The sequence below is a fragment of the Podarcis tiliguerta genome, assembly GCF_965153285.1.
Source record: "Podarcis tiliguerta genome assembly, chromosome: 3".
Lineage (NCBI taxonomy): Eukaryota > Metazoa > Chordata > Lepidosauria > Squamata > Lacertidae > Podarcis > Podarcis tiliguerta.
The window spans coordinates 44,237,454-44,255,689 of NC_139536.1; the positions used below are offsets into that span (position 1 = coordinate 44,237,454).

At 37.9% G+C, this 18,236-nt stretch overlaps 1 protein-coding gene across 16 annotated transcripts in view; it reads right to left on the reverse strand.

Moving 5' to 3' along the window:
* Positions 1 to 18,236, reverse strand: part of RYR2 (ryanodine receptor 2) — a 243,264-nt gene that overhangs the window by 17,625 nt on the left and 207,403 nt on the right. For all 16 annotated transcript variants that reach the window (XM_083432050.1, XM_083432042.1, XM_083432040.1 and 13 more), the window contains 10 exons: positions 17,654 to 17,730; positions 17,215 to 17,288; positions 9,322 to 9,402; positions 8,350 to 8,438; positions 7,098 to 7,226; positions 6,432 to 6,536; positions 5,315 to 5,396; positions 2,193 to 3,496; positions 1,450 to 1,517; positions 789 to 936 (listed from right to left, as the gene is read on the reverse strand). In XM_083432050.1, coding sequence (XP_083288176.1) covers positions 789 to 936; positions 1,450 to 1,517; positions 2,193 to 3,496; positions 5,315 to 5,396; positions 6,432 to 6,536; positions 7,098 to 7,226; positions 8,350 to 8,438; positions 9,322 to 9,402; positions 17,215 to 17,288; positions 17,654 to 17,730 — 2,157 coding nt within the window. The remainder of the gene's footprint in view (positions 1 to 788; positions 937 to 1,449; positions 1,518 to 2,192; positions 3,497 to 5,314; positions 5,397 to 6,431; positions 6,537 to 7,097; positions 7,227 to 8,349; positions 8,439 to 9,321; positions 9,403 to 17,214; positions 17,289 to 17,653; positions 17,731 to 18,236) is intronic.

The following is an 18,236-nucleotide window of genomic DNA, read 5'->3' on the forward strand; positions in this document are numbered from 1 at the left end:
TACTTTTGGAATGTGCTTTCACTTCTGTTGTTCTCTCGGAGCTGGAGAGAACAGTCATGATTATGCATTGTCTGTACATAAAGGTAAAGGGACCCCTGACCATTAGGTCCAGACTCTGGGGTTGCAGCGCTCATCTCGCTTTATTGGCTGAGGGAGCCGGCGTACAGTTTCCGGGTCATGTGGCCAGCATGACTAAGCTGCTTCTGGTGAACCAGAGCAGCGCATGGAAACGCTGTTTACCTTCCCGCCAGAGCGGTACCTATGTATCTACTTGCACTTTGACGTTCTTTTGAACTGCTAGGTTGGCAGGGGCAGGGACCGAGCAATGGGAGCTCACCCTGTCGCAGGGATTCAAACCGCTGACCTTCTGATCGGCAAGCCCTAGGCTCTGTGGTTTAACCCACAGCACCACCTGCGTCCCTTGTCTGTACATAGACTGTAAATAAACGTAGTTTAGATCTACGAATGCTTTTTTCTTCTTGCTGTGTTCTGCCAGAAGAATAGTGTGCACTTTTCATAAGGAAAGTGTTGCTGAGAGGCACTCCGGAGATGAAGGGACATGCCATTCCAGAGTTGTGCCTACTGGGAGACGCTCGGAGAAGCGTCTGGCGAGCCCCAGAGCATCATAAATTCCCAACACTATCTAATCTATGCCTATCAGCAGAGGTGGGGGCAGGCTCCTCCACATCACAGAGGTGGCCTTGGAGGAGAGGTTCCTCTCCTTCCAGTGCTGCAATTGAGAGGAAAATTGCTTTCCCTTCTCTTCAGAGATGACTTATTCCACTTACAAGAAGTTTCTGCTGGTATGCAATAATTTTCTTCCAGAAGGCTGATTCCTGTGATTCTGGTTCACCATGCCTATGTTTGTGGCGCTGCCTTTGTTTCTGCTTTGCTTTATCTTCTTTTGCTTTCTCTTCCTTTTCGCCATCTTCTCCTCTAAAAGCATAAATCTTATTGTGAGTCGCACTCTATTAATTAAGATATATTCTCTCATTGGAAAAAGAAGCTGTGTCAATCACATGTTTCATGGGCACTTTAAAGAAGACTGGGTCCTCTTTCAAGTACTTACAGTATGTGAGATGATCACAGCTGGAAAGGGCATTTAGGGAATGTATAATGGATAAGGACTTATAAAAGCCCTTAAGATACAAGACACTTATAATGGATTTAACACAGTGGGAAGAAAATAAATGTGGGTTAAAAAGGGAAAAGTCTTTACAAAGCAATTACAGTATAATTAATTCACATTGAAGCACACAGGATGTAAAACCCTTTTAACAATGACTGCTAAAGTGATCACTATACTCCTCTATATAACTGAGCTGTTAGAAGATAAGGACATAAATACAACTGAGTTGTCATTTATTTCAATGGGTTTTGCTTCCAAGTGCATTTAAGACTACAATATTCATAAGTGGATTCATAAATGCTAGAAATATTGACACATACTCTGCTTTTTCAGGTACAAATTTAGTTTCTTCTTTCTCATCCTTTTCATCTTCGTTCACCTTCTGGTCCTTCAACAAATAAGGAGGAAACAATTATGGCAATGCACTACTTTCAAGTCATGTTTTTAAAAACCCAGCACCATAGCCTTGAATATGTCATTTAAAATATTCTAATGTTCATATTGAGTAGAAAATGAGGACACTCCTATTTACTTGAAAATATTGTCTTCTATTTAAAACTCAAACCAATTATAAACAGAGTAGATGAGGAACTCTAACAATGTCACTTTAGAAAGATGAAAGTCTTGCTTGCTCAATATTGTTACTGTTAGTTTTATTTTTCACAAAAGGTGAAAGCAACTTACACAAACCAACATTAGAAACAACAGTATAAGTGACCTATAATGTTCACTGATATGTACAGAAGAGTATTTATTATTTATTTATTTGATTATTTATTTATTTATTTATTGAATTTATATATCGCCCTGTACCCAGAGGACTTAGGGCGGTTCACAGATTCAGCACAACCCACCCAACTAAGATATGACAGAAAATTAAAGTTCAAAAAATAAATAGTGATGGTGCCAGGCATGCCTCTCTAGAGAGAATACTCTGTAGTTGTTAATCCATTGAAAAATGGGATCAACATGCATGATGTGCTGATTTATATTTCCTAAAAACAATTTTTAAAAGTCTAAAATCAGATTTAAACAGTATAGACATACAAATTACAGTGTGTACCTGTATTTTTTCTTGCACATCAGGTAAGGGGGGTAAAGAAGGACTGCTCAGCAAATCACTTAGGCCTGCATTTGGATTATGTGGGATTAGTTTATATTGTCCTCCCTCTCTTTTTAAATCCAAGCCAAATATGTCAGAGAGGAGGTCACTGTCTTCTGACAAAGCTTTGAGATCGGTCAGATCTTCTGCAGGCAGGGGAGCTTCTGTTGGCTTTCTTTCTGCTTCTTCCCCTTCACCACGCACCTCATCTTGAGTAGGGTCAGGCATGTTGGCTAAGAGTTCGGCCACCTTGATTTTCTTAGCCCCTTCAACTAGGCTTCCTCCAAGCAGCAAACTGTACATGATTTGAAAGAAGCCTCGGAAGACGCTTGATATGAAATGCATTAAGCCCATTAAAATGCTCCAATATGAGGAGAAAAAAGCCATTGCCATGTCTTTCATGGTCATCTTTTTCATCTTCTTCATCTGCTTCTTGATACTTTTCATGCTTAGCACTTTCATGAGTGTCATTATGTTATACCTGAGAGCTACTAAAGCTGATTTAACAGTTACTAGAGAGAAGAAGCCCATTCTGGGATCCTGTTCCTCAGGTTTCTCGTTCTCATTTTCTTCTTTATTTGCAGACCTCTCATTCAAATCTGACTCAGAGATCTGAGCTGCCAATTGCATTTCAAAGATGGTATCCTCACAAAAATTAACAAAAAGCTCCATTTTTTCCTTTTCCCCTCCTTCATTTACTACATCAAATATAAACTGTCTCTTTGATTCTTTAACTTGAGGTTTTTCCCATTGTGTCCGACTTGATTCACTTATCTCAAAGTAAACTCGTTCAATGCGCTTTGCGCTACCCATTATCTCTATACGCCCTAAGAAAGGCTGGAAATAGTTCAAAACACTATCTGCCAGTTCAAGAAAAGTCTGCAACCGAGTGTCATGAGGCATGTGCTCTGACAAGTTTGTCAGGAGGACAGCAACATTGAAGCCAATGTCTTTGGCTGGCTCATGAAACCGTTTCACAAATTCCTCATAGTCCAAAGTCTCATTCTCATCTGTTTCAGCACATGAGAGCAAAAACTCGGTTTCAGATTGTGTGTAGTGTTTGTGGCTCTCCATGGCTTTGTGGAAGTCTCTTTTTGAAATGATACCCTTTCCGTCAGGATCATATTCTTTGAATGCATCAGAGAAAGTTAAATCCTTCAGTTTTAGGAACATATCAAAAAACTTTAAAATCATTTCTACGTTGTTGGAGGATTCCACTAGCATGTCAACCATCTGCTTGCCGATTGTGCCATTCACAACATTACCTGAATGTGGAAAAGTGCATCAAAATTCTTGTTAAAATATTTACTCAGTTAACAACTGGAGATATATAATGCCTTGTAAACTGTTCCAGACATCAATAAAATTACTAGATAGAATTTCAGAGATGAGCATTTTGAACTACTGATAGTAATACAGGAGGCGAGCAACATATACGTTAGGAGAAAAATAATCAGGCTTGTAAGATTCCAGACTTTTTGTTATACAAGCCTTAAAAGATTGCTGAAACATCATGGCCTGAATACAACAAAGGGTTAAGCTTGCTTAAGCCCAATGAAATCAATTGGCTTAAGGATGCTTAACTCTGGTTGATTTAGGCCTTTACTTCTTTAGCATTTACCCAGATTTCCTGTTTACTGAAATATCTCCAGGTTCATTTGCAGATAGGATTACATGTGGGTCAATAGTGAATATGCCTGTTGCCTCGCTTTAAAGCAGGGGTGAGGAACCTCTAATCCACAGGCCCAATTTGGCCCAGCATGGGTCCCAATTTGGCTTACAAGGCTGTTTTCCCCTACCCACGCCCATCTGCTGTCATATGTGACATCAGGTGTGTGGCAGGTAGAGACCAGCTGAATTGGCTGCCCAACTGAGTTTCCTGTAGGAAATTAGATTGCGCAGCTGATCCTTGTAGAAAGCAGGATTGACACTGCCACCCATCAGCTGAGGGGTAGTGAGCTCAAGGCTGCTGCATGGGTTGTGTGATCAAACTTCCTGCGGGGAACTCAATCACACAACCACTGCCTGCAGAAAGTAGCAATGCCAGTCATATGCTCAGCACTGGCAAGCATAGGACTGGTAAAGCCTCTTGCACTGTGGCTGCCAAGTATCTGGTAACCACAACTGGTTGTTGGGGCATTTTGCTGTGGAAGAGATTTTGACAGGTGGCCACAACAACCCACCTCTCCGTCATCTGGCATAATGATGCCAAGGTGATTGACAAGTGGATGGTCACGTCCCCCTGTCAAAGTTGGCTTGTAAGATTGGAAACAGATAAGGATCTGGTCTGCTGGGCCGAAAAGGTTCCCCACTGCCGCCTTATAGAATGGAACCAAATAAAACTTGTGGGTAAAAGCAATTTATTTTTCATACGAATTGCAACTTGTGTTCATGGGAAATCACTAATCCAATAACGTACACATTGGCTGGCTATAAATCAAAAACATTCTGAAAAAAATTCAGCTAGTAGAAGGCAACAAGATACAGAGAAAAAGTAGAAAAGGGCTTATGAACAAAAAGAAACAGAACTCAAACTTTGAATAATTTGTGTTTTTGGATAAAAAGTGATCCATTTACAGTTGTATAAATTCTGTTTTGAGGCTTTTATGAACTGTTTACAAAACTGAAACTCATAGAAACAAAAAAACCAAGTTATGTTAGTAAATACTGTTTTCTCTACAAGCTTTACACAATAACAGTAAAACTGAACATTTTACATTGTGATTTTGTTGGAGGCTATAGTACATTAGCAGATTCCATGCTCTCTGAGTCAAACTAGAGGTGTGTCTTTGTACTTCACCAGAACATTTTAAAAAATGCAAAGAACAGCTATGGGATGGTCGTGGCGGCTGATAATTACAGGGATCATAGCAGACAGGAAGGGGGAGTTTAAATAGTTTCCTCCCTTGATGTAGCTGTGACAGAAGTAGAACATATGAAGCTATTTGTATTAGGAAGAAATCCCCCGTTGGCACCAATTTTTCTTACCTCTTTGCAATTTGAAAAAAGTCAATAAAGGTTTGGTTTGGGGCTTACTTGTGTTTTTTTAAAAGAAAAAAAAAACAGTTTTAAAATGAAATTACCTTCTAACATAGATAACAACATGACCACCATATCCTTCTGAAGATCCATTAATTCTTTCAGTAATTCAATTTGGCTAGAATCCTGTCAACATAAAATACAAGATTCATGGCAGTGTTCTTTTAGCCCAGCAACTATGATCATATTTAGAAAACTATGTCTCTGGCTCACTGATTTCTGATAATACTGTGACAGCTACAGATCCCTGTGTCACTTTTGGGTGATGGTGGAATGGAAAAGAAGGGGCCAGAAGGTAGAACACAGCATGTGACTCTTTGGATCAGATCTTTAAAAAAGAAAGTCAGTTTTCCCAACAATAATTGGTTGATTTGAACCAATTGCAAACTATCTATGAATAAACAATAGCTTTGAAATGTGGCTTGAAATATTTAATGTTTTTCAGAATGAAAATCAATCATTTCAATATCACTCAGAATTTGAAAGCAGGTTAGCCAAACCCCGATGTGAATGGATCTGGTTAAACCCGCTTCTCTTGGTGCAGATGTAGCATGGAACTATGCTTAAAGCTGAAGGGGAAACAAAAGGAATTCAAAATGTACAAAAGGAGGGTGGGGATAAGATGGCATGTGAGACCCCCTCCAAATTTCTGGTTAAGTGCAGTTTTATGTCTGCAGCAGGGCACACTTGTGTGAGTGAAAAATGTTTACACCAGAGGTGGTTGAACTCCCACTTAAGGAATTTTTCTTGATGCCAAGATCACACTGATTTTGGTGACAACAAAAGTTGAGGACATACACAGCTGGGATGGGCATTCTGATGAAGATGAAATTTCCCACTCCCTGGTCATCAGATTAATCTTTGGATGAGCAGAAAGGGGATGATACCCACCCCAGCTACTCTACATGGATCCGTGTTTATGAAGGTGAATGAAGACCAATCAACGGAGGATAAATATTGGTAAGACAAGGGTCCTATTGGCCAATGATGGTTGCTTTCAGGAATTGGGATGTCAGCCTGCTTTTGACAGGCTAGCACGCTCCCTGAGAGACCAAGTATGTAGCTTTGGGTACTCCTTGGTACTACAAGTACTACTGACTATCTTCTTTAATAAAGTTAAAGTAAAATAGTTTTTTAAATATAGAGATATAGACATTGTACCTGAGAAAGCTTCATCTGCATATGGGCAAATACATGAAGAAAACCAACAACAGCGTCCCACAGTCTGCTATGCGCCAGACTCTGCTGGTTACCCGTACATGGTCCCTGAAAAAGAGGTTTTAACAAACAACAAAACTGAAGTTATAAAGGAAATATAACATAAGCTGCCTCTGGCTGATTACTGTCACGGCAGTGGGAATGGCTAATGGAAATGTTACACAAATGAAAAATCTTTGAGAACAAACTAACATGCTTAGCCCATGGGGTCCCTGTGAAAAATGGCTTTTCCATTCAGCTTCGCATACACATTAATTTGTATACACAAAATTGTCCACCCATTTCAATGGATGGAGACTGGATTAATTGTAGGGAAGCATCACTTGGGCAAGTATATGAACAGAGTTACTGGACAATATCCAATGAAATGCTTCCACTAGAGGATTTCTGCTTCTACCACAGAACCTCTCCTCTGCTTTCTCTGCACCCTCCCCAAATTTGTTCTAGAGGGTTGGAAGACACACCCACCCCAAATATATCTAGTGGGAGAGGAGAGGGAGTGGAAGTTATATTGTGCAGCCAAAAGTTATTGCCCCAAATGTTCTTTCTTACCACCCACCATACATGCAAACATTTTATACCTTGTTTGTGGGTTGTTTCAAACGTTACCTGAATATATTCTGTAAGAGTATTGAAAACCTGCTTTGCAACTTGAATTGCTTTAGAGAAATTACGTTGTCCTTGTTCATCAATAACATCCTTTCCAGAGTAATACCAATAGAAATCACTAATTGACTCCTGAAAGTGGATGAAGAAATATACAAAGTGCATGAATTCACAACTCAGAAACTAGAGATTATTTTTGTATTAGACAACTAACTGAATAAATAAATCATCATCATTAGTGATAACATCAGTAAAATTGCATTTGACAAATTTAAAAAAGCAAAATGTTCAGAAAGTCTCCAGAACCATGACACTGACTAATGTCATTTTAAATTCCATTTCCCATTTAAGTTCCATTTCCCAGAATTCTTCTAGACAATGGAAACTCCATTGCCACTACAAATTATGAGAGGACAGAGTAAGCTACTAGTTTGCATTAGCTTTTTTCTGGGGCTTGATTCCTTTGCTGCTTTTTGCAGCCTCACATGTTTGGGAAGATGCAAGAGATCATGGATGGGGGCAGCGCAACTAGCTGGCATTGGCAGAGAGTTGGGGGATCTCAATTTTGATGCACCAGATTTGTCATCATGCTATTTTGAGGGTGTGGAAACTATAGAAGGATGCCACCAGTATGCATAAGGCAATTAAGCAAGATCATGTTCTTAGACGTTTGACTGTTTATAACCATTTTAAAAACAAACAAAAACCAAGGTATTATTTAACTCTGTAGGTACATGTCTCTCCCTCTCCAGATTTTTTTTTTTTTATTATTTAAAAGCATTTATAAACTACAGTACTCAATATTTTTTTAAAAAAAAATATTAGAGTTGTGCAACAGTACAAAACATAAAAACACTAAAGCAATATAATAAAGCAGAGCTTTAAAAAAACCATATAAAAACAATAGTACAGGGCCCACACTTATGGATCACAAAAAGCTAGTACAAAATTATTCCATGCTTGTTGGCTGGTAAGCAGTGTAGCACAGGAATATTGACCCCCACCAACCCACCCATTCGAATTTATTTTTTCATACTCTCTTGGAAGCAGAGAGATTGGAGAGGCTTTTATTTCTTTCCTCCAAGTTCTCTTATACGGTTCTGGTTTGTTTGTTTTTTTAAAATACATTAAAAAGGTTTATAAATACTTTTAAATAACTAAAAAAAGTGGCAATATAAACACTTGATGTTACACAATTTTGCATTTTGATGCAATTCTTTTCAACAAACTAGAGTTCACATGCATTATATTTTACCTGAACTCTCAGTAAATAATCCACAGTAGATATTATAATATTGACAGTTGTATTGTTACCAGTCTGAGTCCTCAAGTAATTCTGAAAATCTTGGAAAGATAGAACAAGATTGAATTAACTTTAGCCCCTGTCTTAAATCCCTTTAAAATCTCCTCTCAGAGTATAAAATGCATGTTTTCTAAAGCATATTTCCTGCTGATAATCTGTATTTTCCTTTTTCAAACATTTTAATTATGCTTAATTTTCTAGATTATGCAGTATAATTATTCTTGAAATAGTAGACTATTCTGATATTGTAAGAGCACTGAATTGAATTACAGGGAGAAAAAATTTTAGTTTTCTACCTTTTGTCCACTTACGTTGGAGGAAAAACATCTCTTGATTACAGTACAGTGGTACCTCGGGTTAATTCGTTCCGGAGGTCTGTTCTTAACCTGAAACTGTTCTTAACCTGAAGCACCACTTTAGCTAATGGGGCCTCCTGCTGCCGCCGCGCTGCTGGAGCACGATTTCTGTTCTCATCCTGAAGCAAAGTTCTTGACCTGAAGCACTATTTCTGGATTAGCGGAGTATGTAACCTGAAGCGTATGTAACCTAAAGCGTATGTAACCCGAGGTACCACTGTAGTAGTACTACATAGCTATTAGGAATATTGTCTACCTGGTAAAAAAAGACCTGTGTTATGCACATTTACAATTAGGGGAATGAAAGAATCATCAAAATAAGCAGTGTTGCTCCACTTATTTTTCCTGTATAACATGTTTCTAGAGATGTCATTTAATTTGTTTTCACAGCTCAGCTGTTTAAGAAAATTGGCAGCATCAATCTACATAACTATTATTCCTTCATGCTGTGTTTACTTATTTGGAGCACTATTTGGAAAAATTCATTATGGTGTTAAGCCTTTTACAGTGAGTACTTATAGCTGGTTACTCCAACACTGGATTAGTTAATAGCATTATTTAAACAAACCTGAGTTGTGCCCCTCGCAAAGCAACTGGAGGAACCGGAAGAGGTCACAAGTAAATTCATCATCTTGCATCACCTTTTCTCCTGTGGAAAAGCCAGTTGCCAGTAAATATTATGAAAAGTTGCAAAGTAACTCTGAAGCTTCACACATTCATCTGATTGATATTAAAAAACTGCATAGATTATAAGTGAATCTAGACTTAAAGCATGTTTTCAAAATCAAATATATGTCATACTCACTTGCAGGAAAGGTGTATTTATTTATCATAAGAAAAATATGTATAATTTAGAAATACATTTCTCTCAAAAAAAATGGTAGCATGGGCTTGGCAACATTTTAGAAATTTCTGAACTTTGCATAATAGTTGAAATATAATCTTGGTTTTTTAAGTGTGACTAAAATGAGCTTCTGGAATAAGGTTACCAATTACTGACCCAATGAGGCTCCTGCAGAATTATTCCTCCATTCGTTCAGTTTGAAACATTTCTATACTGCCTTCAATTTAAGATTTCCAGGGCAATTTACAGTAAAAAAAAAAATAAACACAGAAAGGCAGTACATAGAACAATCACAGGATGCATCAAAATTAACCAGAGTTTAAAAGCTTGGGGAAGTAAAATAAAAATAAAAAGGTCTTTTCTTAGCACCCAAAGGACATTACATGCCAGAGTTCTGCATGCAAGGTGCTGGAAAGTCCTTCCCTATAGCTGTCCACCTAACTTCAGATGGTGAAATCATCCAGAAGGCTTTTGTGTATCAATACTTCAAATCTTGCCCCAAAAAACTGACAGCTGTGTCTTGTTGGAAGTGAGTTTCAGTTTGTTGGCTTTCACCCAGTCCATCTCCTTCATCCAAACAGTGATTCAGCACTGCCAACATCTCACCTGATTCTGATGTAAAGGAAAGAGAATTGCGTATCACTTGCATTTTGTTGCCAACTGACTGTGAAACTCTGATGACATCAATCAGTGGTTCCATGCAGATGTTGAAAAGCACAAGATTGAACCCTGCAGTATACCACAGCACAAATGCTATGGGGATAAGCATAAGTCTCCTAGCACCACTTTCTGGAATCAGAATAGAACCATCAAAACATGATGGAACAACCACCAAGGCAGCATTAAACCCTGCCCTCCCATCCATCAGCTGACATCTCCAGTAGACTGATGTACAGTGGGAATGTTTGGAGGGGAAATGGCCTTGTAGACCGAATTGGACCCCATGGCAGGCCAAGATGAGCCTGCAGATTAGAGGTTCCCCACTCCTGCCATAAATATATGATAAAAAATATACCCAGTAGCACCTTAGAGACCAACTAAATTTGTTCTGGGCATAAGCCTTAGTGTGCATGCACACTTCTTCTTATACCCAGAACAAAAGGTGCTACTGGATAATTTTTTTAAAAAATATATATTTATTTCGACTGCATCAGACAAACACGGCTACCTACCTGAATCTAGAAATATATGAAGTTTCGATTTATCAGAAATCTATGTAAATGATTCACAAACAGGGTTTCCATCAGGCTTGTTCAAGAGCAATATTTGATGAGTTCTTAAACAGGTATCTCAAAGGAAATTTATTTTAAAAGGTGACATTGAGTCATGGAATAAAAATTGTAGGGAGTCAGATCTTAATGAATGAATGGAGAGAATGGGTACAAGCCTTTTTTAAAAGACTGCTCATATCTCTATCCAAGTTTTGACACAGCAGGATAAACTACAATAGAGGAATATGTTGTGCTTATATAAAAGAAAACTGGCAGTCTCGGCCAGAAGCCTTTAAAAACAATTTTGTATAGCTTGTGTTAAACATTCAGACAATTCAAAATTTTAAAAGTCTCATTGTACCTTAACTATTTAGCTAAAATACTGCCATTGCCCATGCTGCATTTAAATGATATTGTTATACATATAGATGACTTCATGTTACTGCCATGGACAGTCTGAAATAGAGATGTATTTAAACAAAAGTAATGTCTGGAAGAACTAAAAAGTGGTGTATGTACTCCCTTGAAAGTGCTGAATGCCAGACTACTAATGATCTCTCCGTAGTCTTGTTCTCTCCTTGTCACTAATGATTAGCCTTTTGGGACTGTAACTTCCATCACTCCTCCTGCCTGTGGCAGATGGAGGTTGTAGCCTAAAGCATCCAGGGATCACCAGGTTGGGGAAGGCTGATTTAAAACTGTTACACGTAAGCATAGATATTTCACATTATAAGAGGAGAAAAAAGTGAATCTGTGGTAAAACTGCCATTATAAAGGAAAAGAATAGAGGAACTATTTGAACTAACTGGAAGCAGCCAAGAAACTAGGGAGGTCTTGATGAGCTTCTATCAGCAACACAGAACTACAATTCAGGTACGAACTAACAGTCCTTTCTCGTGTTAGTGATGAATGTCATCAATGTGGGTTGTCCAAAGCTTCCTAAATTCAGGTAGGATATATGACTGCAGGTTATTGGTAAAGGACCAGTTGCAGGACTCTCCTAGCAAATGCCACTTAATTCAAAGCATACAAATAAATTTCATGGAGCCTAGTGAAGGAACAAGGTGTTGCCCAAGTGCTCTTGTTGTTGTTGTTGGAGGTGGCATCTGTCTGCGTCAGGAGACAACGGAAGAGTATGCCTTTCGGAGAATTACAGTGTCTGCTGTGGCTTCAGGGCCTGAAAGTGGAAGTGGTGCTGGCCGAAGCAAGAGATGGAGGTAGGCTTCTTTGAGATCTCTTGAAGTAAAATGTCATCAGGGTGTAGGGCTACCTGTACAGATTATGGCTTCCATTCTGAATTGATTTGGGAGTTTCAGATCAAGTACAACTGTCCAAGAATTTGAGTCCATCTTCAACACCACAAAGAATATGGAGTAGATGCTGAAGAGACACTCACCTCAAGGGACTGGTTTGATGGCAACCATGTCTAGGAGGAGCATGAAGGGTAAGAGCCAAACCTGTGGTTCAACACATGAGGGTGTACTGGACCAGGACTCATGTCCTCCTAAGGAAGACAAATGGCTCTTTTGGCTGGGAAAATTGATGTCCCCCCACACTCTGCTCCTTCTGACAAAGAAGCAACACAGGGCAAGATGGGGAAGGAAGGATAAGAGCAAAGTCATGGAGGAATGAACGGTGTGGTTCAAAACACAAGCTGATACATATTTTGCATATGTGCGTGCATATGTTTCTAAGGCACACACGGGGAAGATAAAGAGCAGGGTCAGGAGAGGATTAAAATTTCAGAAGACAAGAACATGGGGGGGGGTGGGCTGATATGGACAGTAAAAGGGAAGTAACAAAGCCTGGACAGTGGTAGCCAAGTCACAGAAATGGAACAGGAACTTAGAAAGGTTAAAAACAACCCCCCCCCCCCGGGGACAAATGCCTTGGGGAAAAAGTTTTGGGCCGCAGAACGAACATGACCATTTTGAGGAAGGCAGAAAAGTGAACTGGACTCTTGTGAGCTGCCTACTTTATTCAAGATTACTTCCCTACCTTCAACGACAAGTTGGTGCTACATCCCACATTGATCAGCTTCACCAGCAACATGAGAAAGTAACAACCCAGCAAGGCAAGTATATTTCTTTTCATTCCAAGATTCCAAATCTGGCCCTTGTCATATGTTTATAGATGAAACAGTTCCTGTGGATTTATCTCACAATAACGTACCTATGAAACAGCCCCTAGGCAGCCCAAGTTGTACATTTGTATTTTCTAGAAGAAAGCTGCTTACTAAGTCACTTTGTTGACCAATTTAATAGCAACCATTATAAACAAACAAAATAGATCAGGTTCTCTTGAACAACAGTACATGTTCTTTTCCTTGCTACAGCATGCACTAAATCCACTGTTGCTATGCAGGGAGAGGAGACCATGTGTTGACCAAAATCATTTTGTAATGGGCTTCATTCAAGAAGCCATCAGTGATGCTCTGGAACCCAGCAGTTCTTGGAAAAAAAGGGATGGGGCTAAAACTGGGAGGCAATGCAATAGCGTAAAGCATCTCTCCCTCTGCCCCTGTGCATATTTAGGCTGCAACACAATGCCTGTAAATCTCAGTGGCTGTGACATCTGGGTAACATGCTTATGATCAGACTAGAAAATAAATTTCTACTATACATGTAACAATACCTAAAACTTCCCCTACAATGTCTGAGTCGTAAAATTAAGATCGTATACCAAGAGAAAACCAAAAATCAATAAGAAAGTAAAAACCTTACATCTCAAACATTACCCAAGTATCTTGGACATCAAGTTAACATTATGTGTTAACTATCCTAAAATGTTCAAAGGAGAGGAAATAATGCACTTTCAAGCTTATCATGATTTGTGTGAAAATTGTACGGATTATAAGGAGTAAAATGAAAATGTAGTGTAATTTAATGTACAATAATGTATGCCTTTGGTTTTGAACCTTTTCCCAATAATAACCACAGCAATTAAAACGTAACACATAAAGAAAACGCAACATTGATTACATCACAAAGACAAATTAGATACATATCTGGTAGAGAACCACCAAAGTTTTTACCAGTGGGGGGTCCAGTATTAAGAACATGAAGCATGAAGTTGGTCATAGTGAGAGGGGATCAGGAGAAATATATTGTAGAGGAAGGGGCAGTACACAGGAAACAACTGGCATATTTATTTACTATGCTATTTTCTTTTTTCTCTCTAGTGGAAAGAGACAGTTAGTGGAAAGAGACACCACCAATTAAAAGATCTCTCTGAAATAATTGTATTAACAAATACCTGCAATGAAAGCTCATAACTTAAACAAGTGAGATATAAAAACTTTGATAAACCAAGAGGATATATTATATACATATACCATTACTCAAAAGAATTAATACATCCCTCAACTTTAAAAAATGTGTTCTTTGAAAAATAGTATATTAGATCTCCATAATTTCAGTATCCATTTTAAAAAACAGCTTTTTGTAGCTTGTTGTATACCTTGTTGTGTAGTCTACATTGTTCTGTCTGACAATTATACCAATACCACTGGAGCCCATACATTTTCAACAGTGTTCATAGAGATGACTGCTAAAGGAATTGTGTCTATATAATTTCTGCTTTCAGGTTCCCATTTTGTTGCTTAGAGATCAATAATGTCTACCTATAGTGCACTGCAGGGTTGGAAAGTCCCCCATCACAAACATAAATGGATCCCTGTGTGTGTGAACTTCCCATATGCTTCAGTCCTGCATTCATGTCCCATATCCTCTACCCAACTGAATGAGGAAGTCCGTTCATGAAGAACTCTGTATAGTTCAGGGCAAAATATTTAAAAATTATAGTATTCCATCAGAAGAGGATTTTCATCATGTATGTGGCTACTTTTTGAATAAATAAGTTGTTGGAGTTTTTGTCTCTTAGAATCATTCATATTTTAGGGAGATTTTGTATAACTGGTGGTTAACAAATGACTTTTTAAAAAGGCACTTTCAGTTTAAAATTGAGCAGTCTGAATTTCTCTGTTTCAGTTATAGAGATTAAAGGAACTATTTAACACTGCAGTCTTATACATACTTGCCTTATACACACCTGAACTCAATGGGACATACTTTTGCATAGATATGCATAGGACTTTATAACTTTTCCATGGAAATAATGGTTTTTCAGTGGTCTTAATCACCATGCCCAAATACTGCATTTGGAGTTTGTTCAATTGTGATTTCAACACATAGGGGTGCATTTATAAGACCTTAACTATGGAAGAGTAATGGAGGGAATATTACCTCTTTCCCTCTCAAAACTGATTTCAGCAAACTCACCCTTAGAATTTAATATCTCTACTGAATAATTGGTTTTGAGCTTTGCCCTGTTCATGACTCAGTGAGGAACATTAGCATCTACAACACTGTAAGCGAAGCCTTATCAGCACAGTAATGATTTTGGTTAGCATGCATTAATGATGTTTACTTTTACACTCTAAGTGTATCTTCTGTCACTAAACGTCCCAGGCCTTATCTGACTAAGTCACACTCAGAGCAGACTCCCTGAAATGGATGGACTTAAGTGAGTCATGGCTTAATTCATGGATTTCAGTGTGTCTGCACTGAGAGGGACCTCATCAGACATCATCACCCCTTCCTATCCCACCTCCAAACCCAACTCTGGATCCTCCACTGATTTCCTATGATTGCACAGACCAATGCAGCCATAAAGCCACATTAAATACACAACAGAAATGCTACAGGAAGACTACAGCACATGGTGGGTTTTAATATCATATGCACACATTTTGTTTACATCCAACCATCACAAATACTTGGCCCACTAAGAAAATAAGCGCCACCAAATGAAGCAGGAAAAGAAAAAGAAAAACCAAAAAAGCTTGCTGCTCTTACATCTAGTGTGCCAGTTACTGTGCAAATCCTGAGAAAGGGAGGAAAAACAAAGATGTGGGGAAAGTTGGCATACAAACGTAAAGTTTGGAGAATACAACCATAATAATAATAATAAAAAGAGCCCACTCTTTTAAATTCCGAGAACAAAAACAAACTACATGATGTTCAGGAGCTGTACAGTGCTGACACAAAGCTAACAACAGGAAAAAGAAATGCAATTTGTGTGCAATAATTACCACGTTCATGAGTGATGACTGAGGAAGGGAAAGACAGGACATTTATTTTTTTAAAAAAGAAAATGAAAAAAGAAAAACATGAGAATTTGTTTCAGCAGATTAAAAGTATACGTAGCATTGCTTTTAGCAATTCTCAATGAATCAAAAGCATCAAATCAGGGAAAAAAATCCTTCAAATGAGGAGGCATAAATATATCCTGACATTAGATAACCATTCATTCATGTTAGTTATGTATAAATGCATGCCTTTGCAGTTTAAGTAACAGATGTAGAGTTTTAAAAGAAAAATGAACTTATTAAAATGAAAATTCAGGAGTTACTGTGAATAACCATAAAATAAAAAAAATTATGCCTTCAGTGTCCAAAGAATTCTGAAGCATAACAATGCATCAAGCAAATCTGTACGCAATCTGACTATCTTTACTCATATGAGCTGACTTTACTCAAATGAGTGAAAGATAAATGTGTATTTTCATACCACAATAAAAAAGTGGAGCCTATTTGAGAAAAGAACAGAATTTAAAAGAAGGAATCCTAATGTGCTTTAATGGTTTTCAGTCAAGCTAATGTGCATGGCTTTTAGCTTGATGAAAACATTTGAATAATAAAGGATATACAAGTTATAACAGCTGGAGGCAAAATAACTATTGATACATGCAGCATAAAAATATGAGTAAAGAAATTACAAAATGCAACAGCAAATAAACATTCAAGTTTTCCCCCTTTATTTTAATGAATAAAAATATGAGAAGTATTAGCTGAAGTAGGTTATGGAAGAAATACACTGGTAATACAGAGAAAGGATTGGTAGAGCAATAAAACATATAGAAAATAATTCAGTGATCCTGGACAGAAACAATAACAATAAAATAGTACAAAGAGACAACAAAGGAAAATTAAGAATGAGTTGATGATGGAGATAGAAGAGGCAAACTGGTTCAAAAGCAAAAGTTCTGATACTTGTATTTTTTAATGAAAAAAACTGAAGAAAAGGATTTCAAAACATTTCCAAGCAAAAATATTTCCTGAAGAAGCCACCTTTTTGTGGTGTTATTAATTTTAGATGTTATACATCTAATTGTTACCTGTGGTAAAAATTAAAAAGAAATAAAGAAATAAAATCCCTCAGGAAAGTGGTTTCCTGTCAGAATTCAATTACACTCTAAACAATTTGAGGATATAATATTTAAATAACTAAAGAATGTGGCTTTAGTTTGCAGCGGTCCTTCACTGAATACATTTCAACATGACTTACTTTTTTCAGTGGATTTAAGGGGGAAAGTTACACATAATTTTTCATTAAGATGATAATACCTGATCCTTCTTCTGTTACCATGCCAAGGCCCTCTGCTTTGTTCTGACGTTCAAAAGCATTTAGGTCAAGAACACTAAAATGAAAAAAAGCAATGCATAGTTCCAGTTTTACCACAGATTATGTTGTAGTGAAGTAAAATATACTTATGTGAATCAAGTGTTTCTGGCAAAAACACTGATTTATCACAAAAGAAGCATAGCTTTTAATGATTTTTTAAAAAGTAAATGTGCCTTGGCTTCAGGAGAATTTTAAGGACTTAATTATTTCAGAGGAACTAATTAAATGTGCTGTGAAACTTGCTTAGGACAAACATCTTCCACAGGTAGGCACTTTTTTTGCCAGGCTTATATGTATTTCAATACTAAATTTGGTTTCTTCATGTCTAACGATAACATAGCATATTTAGTAATGTAAAATAATATAGTCATTTTCTCTTACCTACAAGACTGCATAAGACCAGCAAGGCTCTGAAAGAAGCCTACATCCTTTTTGTCCTTGAGGTAGTCAAGCATTTTCTTCAAACCAAAAAGAGGAAAAAAATGTTGTGTGTAGTATGACCGCTACTACTACCACTATAATCTCCAGAAGTGCTTGCAAATAGTAAAAGCATTAAATACACGGATCCATATAAAACACAGAAAAGACATAACAGCAACAGCAGCAATTTAAAAATAAAAACCAATAGCATTTTTAGAAGATACAAAATTTCTGGATGATTTAAAAAGAGAAACTTTAGGGGGGAAGCAAAGGCCTGCATTTCAGTGAGAGTGAAAATGATTCACATGTAAAATCTCCCAAATGCAACCCTTGGCATCTCCAGGTAGGCAGAGGCGGCCCCCACTGGGGTACAAAAATCACCCCAGAAATCTCTGTCCAGTTCTCTGTGAGGCTGTAGACAAGCACTGGGAGCTGAGCAGTAGGAGAAATGGCAAGGCAGTATGAAGGTAGATCAATCAAAGAGTGTGCAAGTGAGAATTAGCCAGTAAAACGGCCACAGTAGTGTGGCAAGATGTGGCGTCGT